This window comes from Ornithorhynchus anatinus, chromosome 21 (assembly GCF_004115215.2).
Source record: "Ornithorhynchus anatinus isolate Pmale09 chromosome 21, mOrnAna1.pri.v4, whole genome shotgun sequence".
Lineage (NCBI taxonomy): Eukaryota > Metazoa > Chordata > Mammalia > Monotremata > Ornithorhynchidae > Ornithorhynchus > Ornithorhynchus anatinus.
In genome coordinates, this window is record NC_041748.1 from 950,726 (window position 1) to 964,699 (window position 13,974).

At 63.8% G+C, this 13,974-nt stretch overlaps 1 protein-coding gene across 1 annotated transcript in view; it reads left to right on the forward strand.

Moving 5' to 3' along the window:
- Positions 1-773: 773 nt before the first annotated feature.
- The window catches only part of LOC100087408 (myosin-3-like), a 30,857-nt gene continuing 17,656 nt past the window's right edge, over positions 774-13,974 (forward strand). The window contains 15 exon segments of the mRNA XM_039915048.1: positions 774-977; positions 3,965-4,108; positions 4,430-4,586; positions 5,771-5,798; positions 6,639-6,734; positions 7,545-7,680; positions 9,047-9,110; positions 9,235-9,333; positions 10,375-10,478; positions 10,559-10,697; positions 11,280-11,398; positions 11,510-11,659; positions 12,650-12,820; positions 12,904-13,210; positions 13,336-13,409. Coding sequence (XP_039770982.1) covers positions 774-977; positions 3,965-4,108; positions 4,430-4,586; positions 5,771-5,798; positions 6,639-6,734; positions 7,545-7,680; positions 9,047-9,110; positions 9,235-9,333; positions 10,375-10,478; positions 10,559-10,697; positions 11,280-11,398; positions 11,510-11,659; positions 12,650-12,820; positions 12,904-13,210; positions 13,336-13,409 — 1,992 coding nt within the window.

Genomic DNA, 13,974 nt, shown 5'->3' on the forward strand with positions numbered 1-13,974 from the left:
GTCCGCTCCTGCTTCTTCTTCTTCTTCCCGTGGTGGTTGACGACGCAGGTGAGCTGTACCGGACGCCTCCCTCCCCCTCTCCCCCGCCTCGCCCCCGCCGTCCCCCTTCGGCGGCGAGCCTAGAGGAGCCGGGTGGGGGGGGGGGGCCGGGCTCCGAGGTGGTCTCGCCTCGAGGGAAGGTGGGGGGCCCCTGCGGGCGTGAAGGCGCGGGCCGGACCCCTCGGTGGACTGGGCCCGTTGCTCTGTCGGACTCTCCCAAGCGCTCAGTACAGCGCCCTGCACGCTCCGGGCGCTCAATAAATACCGTCGACTGCGGCGGGGGGCGCCGGGGGCCGAGCGGGGCGAGCCCCTCGGCCGCGACCCGGCCCCGGGGACCGCCGCCCCCTGCCTGGAGACCACCGCTCTCCCCATCTTCGACGCCCTTCTGAAAGCCCCTCTCCTCCGGGAAGCCTTCCCTGACCGGCCTCATCTCCCCGCTCCGTCTCTCCCGCCGGTCGGTCGTATCGCTCCAGCGCTTACTGCGCGCGGGGCGCTGTAGTAAGCGCTTGGGAGAGTCCGACACATCCCCCGCCTACAAACTCCTCTGCACTCGGGTCCGCCCCCGCCAAGCCCTCGTGTGCTCCCCCCAACGCTTATTCCCCGATTTCTTTCACTCCCCCACTCCCCTTCCCCGTACCCCGGGCTCTCCCGAGCGCCGGGCCCAGCGTTCCTCCCAGGGTAAGCGCTCGGCTCGCTCCACCGACCGCCCCCCGTGCTCGCCCGCAGTCGGAGCCATGAGTAGCGACGCCGAGATGGAAGTGTACGGCTCGGCCGCCCCCTTCCTCCGCAAGACGGAGAAGGAGAGGATCGAGGCCCAGAACCAGCCGTTCGACGCCAAGACCTACTGCTTCGTGGCCGAGCCCAAGGAAGAGTACGCGAAGGGCAGGATCAAGAGCTCTCAGGACGGGAAGGTGACCGTGGAGACCGAGGACAACCGGGTAAGACCCCCCCCGCTCCCCCCCCCGCCGGCGTCCCTCAAGGTCGTGGTATTTGGTAAGCGCTTCCCGGGCGCCGGGCGCCGCGCCAAGCGCTGCGGCGGATTCGAGCAAACCGGGTCGGGCTCGGTCCCCGTCCCACGTGGGGCTCACGGTCTCCATCCCCATTTTGCAGAGGAGGGAACCGAGGCCCGGAGAAGCGAAGTGACTCACCTGGGGTCACCCGGCAGGCAGGCGGCGGAATGGGGATTAATAATAATAATGTTGGTGTCGGTGAAGCGCTTACTATGTGCACTGTTCTAAGCGCTGGGGGAGACACAGGGTCATCAGATCGTCCCACGGGAGGCTCCCGGTCTTCATCCCCATTTGACGGATGAGGGAACTGAGGCCCAGAGAATAATAATAATAATGTCGGTATTTGTTAAGCGCTGACTATGTGCAGAGCGCCGTTCTAAGCGCTGGGGGAGATCCGGGGTCATCAGGTTGTCCCACGTGAGGCTCACGGTCTTCATCCCCATTTGACGGATGGGGTCACTGAGGCGCAGAGAAGTTACCCACATTCACACGGCTGCCAAGGGGCAGAGGCGGCATTCGAACCCGTGACCTCTGACTCCCAAGCCGGGCTCTTTCCACGGAGCCATGCTGCTTCTAAATAATAATAATAATACTAATGATAATGTTGGTATTGTTAAGCGCTTACTATGGGCCGAGCGCTGTTCTAAGCGCTGGGGGAGACACAGGGGAATCAGGTCGTCCCACGGGAGGCTCCCGGTCTTCATCCTCATTTTCCAGATGAGGTAACTGAGGCCCAGAGAAGTGAAGTGACTCGCCCACAGTCACACAGCCGCCAAGGGGCGGAGCCGGAACTCGAACCCGTGACCTCTGACTCCCAAGCCGGGCTCTTTCCACTGAGCCACGCTGCCTCTCACTAGACCTTTGGACTCCCAGGCCCGGGCTCGATCCATCGGGCCAGGCTGGGCCGACTCTGTCAGGGTTCCTCCTTCCCCCCGGGTCGGGGGCCGAGGCCGCTTCCGGGATTTTCCCGGCCGCCCCCCCCGCCGGAGAGGCGGGAGGACCCCCGGGTCTTGGGACCGAAATCCGGGGTCGGGGGTCTTCTCCCTGTGAGGTCCGGGGGGTGAAATCTGAGCTGGCCCCTGCCACTTGTCGGCTGTGTGACTGTGGGCGAGTCACTTAACTTCTCTGTGCCTCGGTTACCTCATCTGTCAAATGGGGATGAAGACCGGGAGCCTCACGTGGGCCCTGTATCTCCCCCAGCGCTTAGAACAGTGCCCTGCACGTAGTAAGCGCTTAACAAACACCAACATTATTCCCCCGGGTCCCACCCTCTGCCGCTGGCCTGACGGCAGGCCTCAGTTTCCTCCTCCGTCAAATGGGGATAAGACCTAAGCTCTCCCTTTCCCTCTACGGCGTCGGCCCCGGGTGGGAAGGGACCAGATTCCATGTGATTCTTCTGTCTCTGCCCCAGCACTTAGCACAGCGCTTGGCACCTAGGACTCATTTCCAGACCGCTTGTTGTGGGCAGGGAACGTGTCTACCGACTCTCTGGTACGCTGCTCTCCCAAGACTCTTAGTCCAGTTCTCTGCCCAGGGTGAGCGCTCAATAAATACCGCTGACTGCTTCCTTACGGTGCGCAGAGCACCGGCCCGAACGCTTGGGAGACGACGGCAGGGCGAGTAGACACCATTCCCGCCCTCAAGGAGTTTACCGTCAATATTTTGAGATCCTCTCCCCCTCTAGACCGTCGGCTCGGGCCGGGCGGGGAACGTTATAGCCGAATCTCTGGAATCCTACTCCTCCGGGCACTCGGTACAGCGTTCTGCACGGAGTAAACGCTCAGTAGATACCTCTGATGGATAAGAAACGCCTAATCAACGCCGTAATGAGTTAACAGCGCCCTGTTTCCGCCACCCCAACGTCCCCCCTCCCGTCCTCCGGACACCCGGAGCGGGTCTGGTGCCCGTGGACGGGATGATCTCGTTTCGGGAGATTTGGAGGACGCGGAGCGAAAATCCGCTGCCGAACCCGGTGCCGGCCAGAGACGCCGGGGGGTGATCTTTCACTCAATCAATCGCCCGATCCGTAGTATTTACTGAGTGCCTACTGGACGGAGAGCACTGTGATGGACACTTACTGTGCGCCCACTGCCCGCAGGCCACTCTACTGGGTGCCCGCTCCCGTGCAGAACACCTTTTTGGACGCCTGCCGTCTGCGGAGTGCAATCCTGGGCGTCTACTTCGAACGGAGCGCTGAACCAGGTGCCCGCTACGTGCGGAGCACCGTACTAGGCGCCCGCTACGTGCAGAGCGCCGCACTGGGGGCCTGTTCGTGCAGAGGACCGTACCAGACACCCCCTACGTGCGGGATGCTGTACTAGATGCCCGCTGTCTGCCGGGTGCAAAGCGTGGCTTAGCGGAAAGAGCACAGGATTGGGAGTCAGAGGTCGCGGGCCGTCGGCTGTGTGACTTTGGGCTGGTCACTTAACTGCTCTGGGCCTCAGTGACCCCATCTGGAAAATGGGGATGAAGACTGGGAGCCCCATGTGGGACAACCTGATGACCTTGTATCTATTAGAACAGTGCTTGACCCAGAGTGAGCGCTTAACAAATATCAACGTTATTAGCATCATTACCTCGAACGGAGCGTCAAACCAGGTGCTCACCGTGGGCAGAGCGCCGTACGGGACACTCACTAGGGGCAGAGCGCTGTACTGAATACCACTTCGGGCGGAGCGCCGTAGCGGGCGCCCACCGGGTCCGCGGCCTAATACCCAACACCGGGGAGGAGCGGAGGTCGCGGACGTCCCTCCGTGACCTGTCGCCCGGCCCCTCGGCCGAGCCCCCACCCCCCGACACATCCGGGACTCGGAAACCCCTCCTCTGGAACGAGCGGGAGCGGGCTTTTGGGGGGGGGGGGCACGAGGCGGCCCCTCGTCCGACGCAACCGGGATCCCCACCTCCACCCACCGCAGACGCTGACCGTCAAGCCCGAGGACGTGTACGCCATGAACCCGCCCAAGTTCGACAAGATCGAGGACATGGCCATGCTGACCCACCTGCACGAGCCCGCCGTGCTTTACAACCTCAAGGAGCGTTACAGCTCCTGGATGATCTACGTGAGTCCGGCCCGGCGGGGGAACCCCCCCCACCCTCCCCGCGGCCCCCCCCCCCCGTTCCCACCGCCGGGGCCCGCCGGGCCGAAGAGCGGGGGAGAAGGCGGCGGGGCCACGTCCGTCGGGTCCCCGGTCCGGGCTCCGCGGCTTCTCGGGGGGCAGCCCGGGAAGGGAGGAGGGAGGGCCCGACCCCGTCACGCCTCGGTCCTCCCTTCCGTGAAACGGAGAGAGGGGTCCCCGGCCAGCGGGCCGGAGGGAGGGGCGGGAGTGGGCGGTCCGGGGCTTGGGCCCCGGGTGGGGGCTCACCGGCCTCCCCCTCCCCAGACCTACTCGGGCCTCTTCTGCGTCACCGTCAACCCCTACAAGTGGCTGCCGGTGTACAACCCGGAGGTGGTGAACGGTTACAGGGGCAAGAAGCGACAGGAGGCCCCGCCCCACATCTTCTCCATCTCCGACAACGCCTACCAGTTCATGCTCACCGGTGAGTAATGATAATAATAACGTTGGCATCTGTGAAGCGCTGACTGTGTACCGAGCCCCGTTCTGAGCGCCGGCGGAGATACAGGGTCATCAGGTGGTCCCCCGTGAGGCTCCCGGTCAATCCCCGTTTTACAGAGGAGGTCACTGAGGGCCGGAGAAGTGAAGCGACTCGCCCACGGTCCCCCAGCTAAGTGGCGGAGCCGGGATTCGAACCCATGACCTCCGACTCCCAAGCCCGGGCTCTTTCCGACGAGCCACGCCGCTTCTCTGCTAGTCACGGCGGTCGCCGAGAGAGGCACCGCGGCCTAGCCGAGAGGGCCCGGGTTCTCATGCTGCCTCCTCCCCTTTCCTGCTGTGTGACCTTGGGCCAGTCACTTCACTACTCTGGGCCTCCCTTCCCTCGTCTGTAAAATGGAGACTCGAACGCCGTTCTCTCTCCTCCTCGGACGGCGACCCCGCGAGGGCCGAGGGACCTAATTGTCCTGTTTCTACCCCAGCCCTTAATATAGCGCTCAGCACGGAGGAGGTGCTTGGCAACGGTTCGTTTCCGGCGTTGCCTAGGTGCTAAGCACTGGGCGGGCCGTGCGGCAATCAGGTCGGACGCGGTCCCCGTCCCCCGCCGGCGAGGCCTCCTTAAGGGGGAGGGTGAGCTGGGATCATCGCCGTCATCCTCATCGGTGGTACCTGTCGAGCGCTCGCTACGTGCCGAGCGCCGTGCCGAACGCTTGGGAGAGTACGACACCTTACTCCCGCTGCGCAGGGCGGAAGATGGAGGCCCCAGAGAGGTTCGCTAACGTGGCCGAGGTCACGCAGCAGGCAGTGGCAGGGCTGAGACTGGAACCCAGGTCTCCGATGCCCGGGCCCGGGCCCTGTTCGACCCCGGGGAGAGAGGGGGGGCGCGTTCAGACTTACCTGGTTGAACGTCCTTCCGGATTTTTCCTCAGGGACTCCGGTCTCTCCTGGTTGGTCCTGGTTTCCCTGGCTACACAATAGACACCCTCTTTTGTGGGAGCCGCCGACTTGCCCTGCCGCCGTTTTAGGACCCCGGTGCCCCTTTCCTGCCCCACCAGCCTCCCGCCACCGGAGGGGGGGCAGAAGGGTGAGCGGGCCCGGGTTCCACCGGGGTGGGAGCAATGCGCGGCAAGAACCGGTCTTCGCATTGGCCACCGTCTCTTCCTCTTTCAGATCGTGAGAACCAGTCCATTCTCATCACGTAAGTGGAGCCGGCCCGGCTGACTTCCCAGCTCCACGGATCCGCCCCCTCGGCCCAGGTGGCCCCGGGGCCCTCCCGACCCCTTCCGCCCGTCCGTTTGGGCAGGGCTGGCACCGGGTGCCCCCCACGGGGGGACGTGGACTCCGTCCCACCTGATTAGCTCGGATCTACCCCACTGCTTAGGACGGTGCCTGGCACAGAGTGCTTAAATACCGCTAAGAAAAGAAAGAGGACGCGGCGGGGAGAGCGGCCGGGGCTTAAGCGTCACCGGGGAGGGGCGTCCAGACTAAACTGGGCCGTGGCGCGCGCGGGAGACGCGACGCGGGTGACCCGCGGCCCGGACGCATCCCGCTCGTGGCTGTCCCCCGGATCTATCTGCCTCCTCCACGGCCGCCATGTGGGTCTCCTCCGACCTCAGAGCCCAGCCGTGACAGTCTGCTACAATGGCCCGGCCCTCGTCCTGGCACAAATTAGGGGTCCGGCCTGCTCAGGGTCCCGGTGCGGGCGACTGGAGGCCACCAGGAAGGTCACTGGGGGAGGGCTTGGGCTGCTCAGGGCGATGGAGACCGTTGGGAAGTCACTGGGGGAGGCCCGGGCTGCTCAGGGCCCTGACTGGGGGGGGATTGGAGACCACCGGGAAGTCACCGCAGGGGTCCCGGCCCGCTCAGGGTGCTGACGCGGGGGACTGGAGACCGCCGGGAAGTCACCCTGGGGGGACCTGGCCTGCTCAGTACACGGGTTGGGGGGCAACCAGAGACCACCCGGGGAGGCCGGGCCTCCCCTCACCGGGAAGCAGTGCCAGGAGCCGAGCCTCTGCCAACACGACATTACTCCCCGCAGCGGAGAATCCGGGGCCGGGAAGACGGTTAACACCAAGCGGGTCATCCAGTACTTCGCAACAATTGCGGCGACGGGGGACATCGCGAAGAAGAAGGAGTCGAAGATGAAGGTAGAGGAGCCGGCCCCTTCAGGCGGGGGGCGGCGGGGGGCGGGGGTCCAGGTGCCGCCGATACCCCCGAGAGGCCCGATCCAAGCGGCAGAGAGAGGTAGAGAGAGACGCCGAGGGGAAAGGAGGCAGGGCGGGAGAGCGCTGAGGGGGATGGAGGAGAGACGGAGCGACGTCTCGACCGAGAAGAACACGGCCTAGCGGTCGCAGCCCGGGCCTGAGAGTCAGTGGGACTTGGGTTCTAATCCTGGCCCCGCCAACAGTCTGGAGTGGGCGCGTCACTCGGCGTCCCTGGGCCTCGGTTCCCTCATCCCTGAAACGGGGACGAAGACTGGGAGCCCCGCGGGGGACGTGGACTCTGCCCGACCTGATTAGCTTGGATCTACCCCGGTGCTTAGGACGGTGCCTGGCACGGCTAAGAAAATACCGCTAAGAAAAAAAAAATCTAACCTAGCCAGCCCTCGGCTTCTCACAGAGGACGGATGGCCTGACTCGCCCCGACTAGATTTCAGATCCCTCTCTCCCCTCCCAGACGCCCCCGGGGTTAGAGGAGCCCCATCGCTGGCACGGGGACCACTGGGAAGGGAGCGGGGAGGCGGAAACTACATCCCCCGTGTCTCAACCGGGCGCTCGCCCCTTGAGGAGACGCCCTCGTTACGGAGGAGAACCCCGCAATCCCTAGTCCCCGCGGAGGCGCTCGAGAGATACGACCGACCGGGTCGGGGAGATCCGAAACGGGGGTTCAGGGTTGAGGGTTCTCCCCTACCGCCGGACAACTCCCCGGGCCTAGGGCGCCGGAGACGCCCTGCGGCTCACTTGGGCATCCCGACTTCCCGCGAGCAGGGCACCCTCGAGGATCAGATCATCAGCGCCAACCCGCTGCTGGAGGCCTTCGGCAACGCCAAGACCGTGAGGAACGACAACTCTTCCCGCTTTGTGAGTGGGGCCGGCTTCCGTCGGGGGCGGGGGGCCGCCTTCCGGTGCCTCCGGGCCGGTGAGGGGTGGGCGGGTGAGGGCCGGGGCCGCCGTCCGGCAACGCTACCCTTCCCGCGCCCTTGCCGGGGACGCCCCGCAACCTCCTCCAGCCGCACAAACCCCCTCGACCCCCTAAGGGGCTTTAGTTGGGCAGTTGGCCCCAGTGCAGCCTACCGGAAAGATCCCGGGCTTGGGAGTCAGAGGACCTTGCCGCCTGCTGTACGTGACCTTGGCCAAGTCACTTAGGAAGCAGCCCGGCTCAGTGGAAAGAGCCCGGGCTTCGGAGCCAGAGGTCACGGGTTCGACTCCCGGCCCTGCCACTTGTCAGCTGTGTGACTGTGGGCGAGTCACTTCGCTTCTCTGGGCCTCAGTTACCACCTCTGGGAAATGGGGATTAACCGGGAGCCTCACGTGGGACAACCTGATCACCCTGTATCTCCCCCCAGCGCTTAGAACAGTGCTCTGCACGTAGTAAGCGCTTAACAGATACCAACATTATTATTATTCCCTTCTCTGGGCCTCAGTTTCCTCCCCCGTATAATGGGGATTCTATCCCCGGCCTCCCTCCCACTTAGACTGTCAGCCCCATGTAGGACAGGGACTGGATCAGACTGGATCTGCTCCAGTGCTCGGTACAGTAGCTCAGCGGAGTCAGAGGTCATGGGTTCGAATCCCGGCTCTGCCCCTTGTCAGCTGGGTGACTGTGGGCGAGTCGCTTCACTTCTCTGGGCCTCGGTCGCCTCATCTGTCAAATGGGGATGAAGACCGGGAGCCTCACGTGGGACGACCCGTTGACCCTGGATCTCCCCCAGCGCTTAGAACAGTGCTCTGCCCATAGTAAGCGCTTACCAAATACCAACATTATCAGCGCTTACCGGATGCCTCAATAACAATAATAAACATTATTAGAGGACCCACAGGAGGAGGGGGGGAGGAAGGAGACTGGATGGGTAGAAGATAAAGAAGCAAAAGTAATGGCGAAGGAGGCCTCTCTTCAAGGTAAACCCGGCTCCGCCGCTTGTCGGCTGCGCGACCTTGGGCGAGTCGCTTCCCTTCCCTGGGCCTCGGTTCCCTCATCTATAAAACGGGGACCGAGAATGGGAGCCCCGTGGGGGAAAGGGACCGCGTCCAACCTGATCATCTTCCCCGGCGCTTCGTACGGTGCCTGGCACAGAGTAAGCGCTTACCAGATACCGTGAAAAAGAAAGAAAAGGTCTCCCAGACTGCTCCCTCTCTCCGCGCCCGGGAAATCCCGGCTCTCTGGGCCCCCCCCCCCCCCCGCCCCCCACCCCGTTTTCCCCTAACTCCGTTTGCTCCGCCGTCCCAGGGCAAGTTCATTCGGATCCACTTCGGCACCACTGGGAAACTGGCCTCGGCAGACATCGAAACGTGTATGTGGACGGGAAGGGCCTGGGTGCGATGAGGGGGGCGTCGGGGAGATGGGGCGTTTGTGGGAAGGGGGTCGGGGCCGGTGAGCACCTGGAGACTCGGTGGCCGGTGCCTGTGGTGTTCTAGATCTGCTGGAGAAGTCCAGGGTCACCTTCCAGCTCAAGGCTGAAAGAAGCTATCACATCTTCTACCAGATCCTTTCCAATAAGAAGCCCGAGCTGATCGGTGAGATGGCCGCTAGCGGGGACCCCCGGGGGTTTGGGGGAGGGATTCTCCGGCCCCGAGTCTGCCGGGCCCGGGGGCCTGGCGCGCTGGGGTCCCCCCGGGGGACCCTCGGGGGGTTTTTCTGGGGTCAGCAGGAACGAACGAGGAAGGGGGGCTCGCCCGTGTCTTTCATTAGAGCGTCAGCTCCTCCGGAGAGTGGGTGCTCAATAAATAGTTCTGATGGGATGGGTCCGGCACCGCCGCCCCTGCTCCCCGAGACCCCCAAACTACGAACCGGCCTGGTCTAGGTCTCCCTGATTCTCCAGGGTGTCTGCACACACATACGCCCGGAGACCACCCCCCAAAAAACCCCAAGATCCAGCCCAGCACGGATCTCCCTGATTCTCCAGACGGAGCCTCTGCATCCCCCCCCGCCCCCGGCCCCCAGAGACCCCCAGACTAGGAACCGGCCCAGGACACATCATCCCTGATCCTCCGGAGTCTCTCGTGGCTCAGTGGAAAGAGCACGTTCTTTGGAGTCAGAGGTCATGGGTTCGAATCCCCCTTCGGCCACTTGTCAGCTGTGTGACTTTGGGCGAGTCACTTAACTTCTCGGTGCCTCAGTTACCTCATCTGTAAAATGGGGGGTTAAGACTGTGAGCCCCACGTGGGACAACCTGATTCCCCTGCGTCTACCCCAGCGCTTAGAACAGTGCTCGGCACATAGTGAGCGTTTAACAAATACCAACATTTACACCGTCCCCCGGAGCTCCACGAAGAGTCCCCCGAACTAAGAAGCAGCCCAGTGCAGATCTCCCCGATTCTCCAGGATCTCTGCATCCCCCCAGAGACCCCCAAACTAAGAACCAGCCCATCACGGATCTCCCTGATTTTCCAGCCCCACCCCTCCGCAGACTAAGAACTCGGATAGCATCTCTGCGGCCTCCTCCTAGAGACCCCCAAATCAAACTAACCCGGCTCGGGACCCTCCCCCGGGCCGGCCTGCGAGCGGATGACCTCCTTCCCCCAGCGGTCCCTCCTCCAGCCCCCCTGTCCTTTCAGAACTGCTCCTGATCACCACCAACCCCTACGATTACCCGTTCATCAGCCAGGGAGAGATCCTGGTGGCCAGCATCGACGACACGGAGGAACTGTTAGCCACGGACGTGAGTGCCCGGGCGAGGCGGGCGGTGGCAGGGGGCCGCCCGGCGCCGTGCCATCTTACCCCTTTCTCCTCTTCGGGCAGAGCGCCATCGACATCCTGGGCTTCACCCCCGATGAGAAGTCGGGAATCTACAAGCTGACCGGAGCCGTGCTGCATTACGGGAACATGAAGTTCAAGCAGAAGCAGCGGGAGGAGCAGGCTGAGCCGGACGGCACCGAAGGTACCCCCGTCCCGGGCCGGGGGCGTCCGGGGGCCCGGTTCCGGTTGGCTTCCGGGAGCTGGGGGCGAGGTCTCTCCCCTCGCCGTCTCTCAGTGGAAAGAGCCCGGGCTTGGGAGTCAGAGGTCATGGGTTCTAATCCCTGCTCCGCTGCTTGCCAGCTGGGTGACTGGGGGCAAGTCACTTCCCTTCTCTGTGCCTCAGTTACCTCATCTGGAAAATTGGGGATTAAAACCGTGAGCCCCACGTGGGACTACCTGATCACCTCGTAACCCCCAGCGCTTAGAACAGTGCTCCGCACATAGTAAGCACTTAAATACCACCATCATCATCATCGTCGTCTCTGCGAAGCGCAGAGCTCTTAAGCGGGGAAGTTCCAGAATTATCCCTATATTCCTCTCACGGTATTTGTTGAACGCTCACTACGTACCTGGCACCGTGCTGGGGCGGACACGAGTTTACGTGCTGCACTGGGCCCCCAGTGAGCGCTCAGTAAGTACGAACTGATCGATCGATCGGTTCGGGGGGGGTGTCCTTGAGCTCCCTCGGTCTCACCTGCCGCTTCCCCCCATCCCTCCCCGCCAGTGGCCGATAAGACGGCCTACCTGATGGGGCTGAACTCCTCGGACCTGCTGAAGGCGCTGTGCTTCCCCAGGGTGAAAGTCGGCAACGAGTACGTCACCAAGGGCCAGACGGTGGACCAGGTGAGAGGCGGCCCCGGGGCCCCGGGACTCCGGCCGCCGCCGGCCGTCCCCCGGCGGGCGCGGTTCCCCCGTCCCGCCCCCCCCCCAGAGACCCGGTGGTCTTCTCCGCAGGTGCACCACGCCGTGAACGCCCTCTCCAAATCCGTGTACGAGAAACTCTTCCTGTGGATGGTCACGCGCATCAACCAGCAGCTGGACACCAAACTGCCACGCCAACATTTTATCGGCGTCCTGGACATCGCCGGCTTCGAGATCTTCGAGGTGGGTCAACCAAGCTCCCCGCCGACGGCGGTCCCGGCCCGGGCGCGGAACCTCGCGGGAGAGGGGCTGAGCCGGGAGGGGAGGGCCGTCCTCGGAGACCTCCAATCCCTCGGGGGGAGGGCGAAAGACGGCGTGAACATCAGTACGGCCTGGTGGAGAGGGCCACTTCCCCGCCGGGCGACCCTGGTCGAGTCACTTCTCTGTGCTTCGGTTTCCTCATCTGTAAAACGGGGATTCAATCCCCGTTCTTCCTCCTCTCTAGACTGTGAGCCCCGGGTGGGACAGGGACCGCCTCCGACCCGATTACGTAGCCGGCGCTCGATACGGCGATTGTTATATGATGATGCCAGCCGTGGATGTTGGCGGGCTCTTGGACGTAATAATGACGTTGGTACTGGTTAGGCGCTTACTCCGTGCCATGCGCCGCTTCAGCCACAGACTCTGTCAACTGTGGAAGCCGCGTGGCCTGGCGGAAAGAGCCTGGGCCTCAGAGGACCTGGGTTCTAATCCCAGCTCCTCCACTTGTCCGCTGGGCGACCTTGGACAAATCTCTTCACTTTGTTGTGCCTCGGTTACCTCGGCAGTAGAATGGGGATGGGGGCCGGGTCCGGCCCGACTGGCTTGTGTCCGCCCCGGCGCTTAGAGCGGAGTAAGCGCTTGGCAGGTCCCATCGTTATTATACAAAGCCACACGCCCGTTGCCCAAGAATCCACTAACACCGAGGCACAAAGAGGGAGAGGATCCGGTCGTCTCAACCAGGCCAGGGCTGAGGTCCGGCTGTTGGGGAAAGCAAGAGGAGGGGTCGGAGGCGGAGGAAATATCGCGGGTGATCTCCGTTCGCTGAAAGGATCGGGTCTCAGACCGGAAAAGGGGTCGGAGCAGCCCGGCCCCGTTGGGTGGCCCATTTCCCCCGGGGCCTCTCCCCCCGAAGGGGACGCCGACCCTGACCCCGACTCACTCCGACCGCCCCCCGGCCCCGGTGTCTGACAGTACAACAGCCTGGAGCAGCTGTGCATCAACTTCACCAACGAGAAGCTGCAGCAGTTCTTCAACCACCACATGTTCGTGCTGGAGCAGGAGGAGTACAAGAAGGAAGGCATCGAGTGGGAGTTCATCGACTTCGGCATGGACCTGGCCGCCTGCATCGAGCTCATCGAGAAGGTCGGTCCGGCCGGCCGGCCCCCCGGCGCGGGCCCGCTCCCCCGCGCCCCCCGCCCCGCCGACCGTCTCTCTTCCCCCCGCAGCCGATGGGCATCTTCTCCATCCTGGAGGAGGAGTGCATGTTCCCCAAGGCCACGGACACCTCCTTCAAGAACAAGCTCTACGACCAGCACCTGGGCAAGTCCGCCAACTTCCAGAAGCCCAAGCCGACCAAGGGCAAGGCCGAGGCCCACTTCGCCCTGATCCACTACGCCGGCACCGTGGACTACAGCGTCTCGGGCTGGCTGGAGAAGAACAAGGACCCCCTGAACGAGACGGTCGTGGGCCTCTACCAGAAATCTTCCAACAAGCTCTTGGCTCATCTTTACGCCACCTTCGCCTCCACGGACGGTAATCGCATCCGGTCCACCGTGCTCCTCTCCGACGTGGCGGGGCGGTCGGGGTGGGCGAGGAGGGCCCGGGGATCGAGCGTCTGGGCTGTCGTGCCGAGCCCGGGATCTTTTTACATCTTCCAGCCGACGCCGGGGCCAAGAAGAAGGTGGCCAAGAAGAAGGGGTCTTCCTTCCAGACGGTCTCGGCCCTCTTCCGGGTAAGGGGGCTTGGTCGACGTCTCTGTCGTGATCCCTCGGAGCCTCCCCGGGGTCCTGCGGTGAGGTACGGTGGATAGGGAAGCGGCACGGCCTATCGGATGGAGCCCCGTCCTGGGAGTCAGAAGGACCCGGGTTCTCATCCCGGCTCCGCCGCCTGTCTGTTGTGTGACCGTGGGCAGGTCGCTTCATTTCTCTGGGCCCCTGGAAAATGGGGATTAAGGCCGCGAGCCCCATGCGGGACACGGACTGTGTCCGGATCGATTAGCTTGTGTCTACCCCGGTGCTTAGGGCACATGGTGCGTGCTTCTCAAATAGCATTAAAAAACATGAAACGTTGCCAGTCCCTCAGAGAGTCCTGCTAAGAGTTGGTGGAAAGTTTGAGGTGGTGAGGTGGAAAGGAGGGCTGCTTGGGCCTGCCCGCTTTCTCCCGCCGAGGAGAAACCCACCATCTTGTCTGCGGGCTCCCGGCTCGGGGCCCGCGGTCCCTCGGACAGTTCCTGGCCCGGCCCCGCTCCCGCAACGGTGGGGAGGGTCTTCTAACCTCCAGAGCTGCAGGACTTTGAG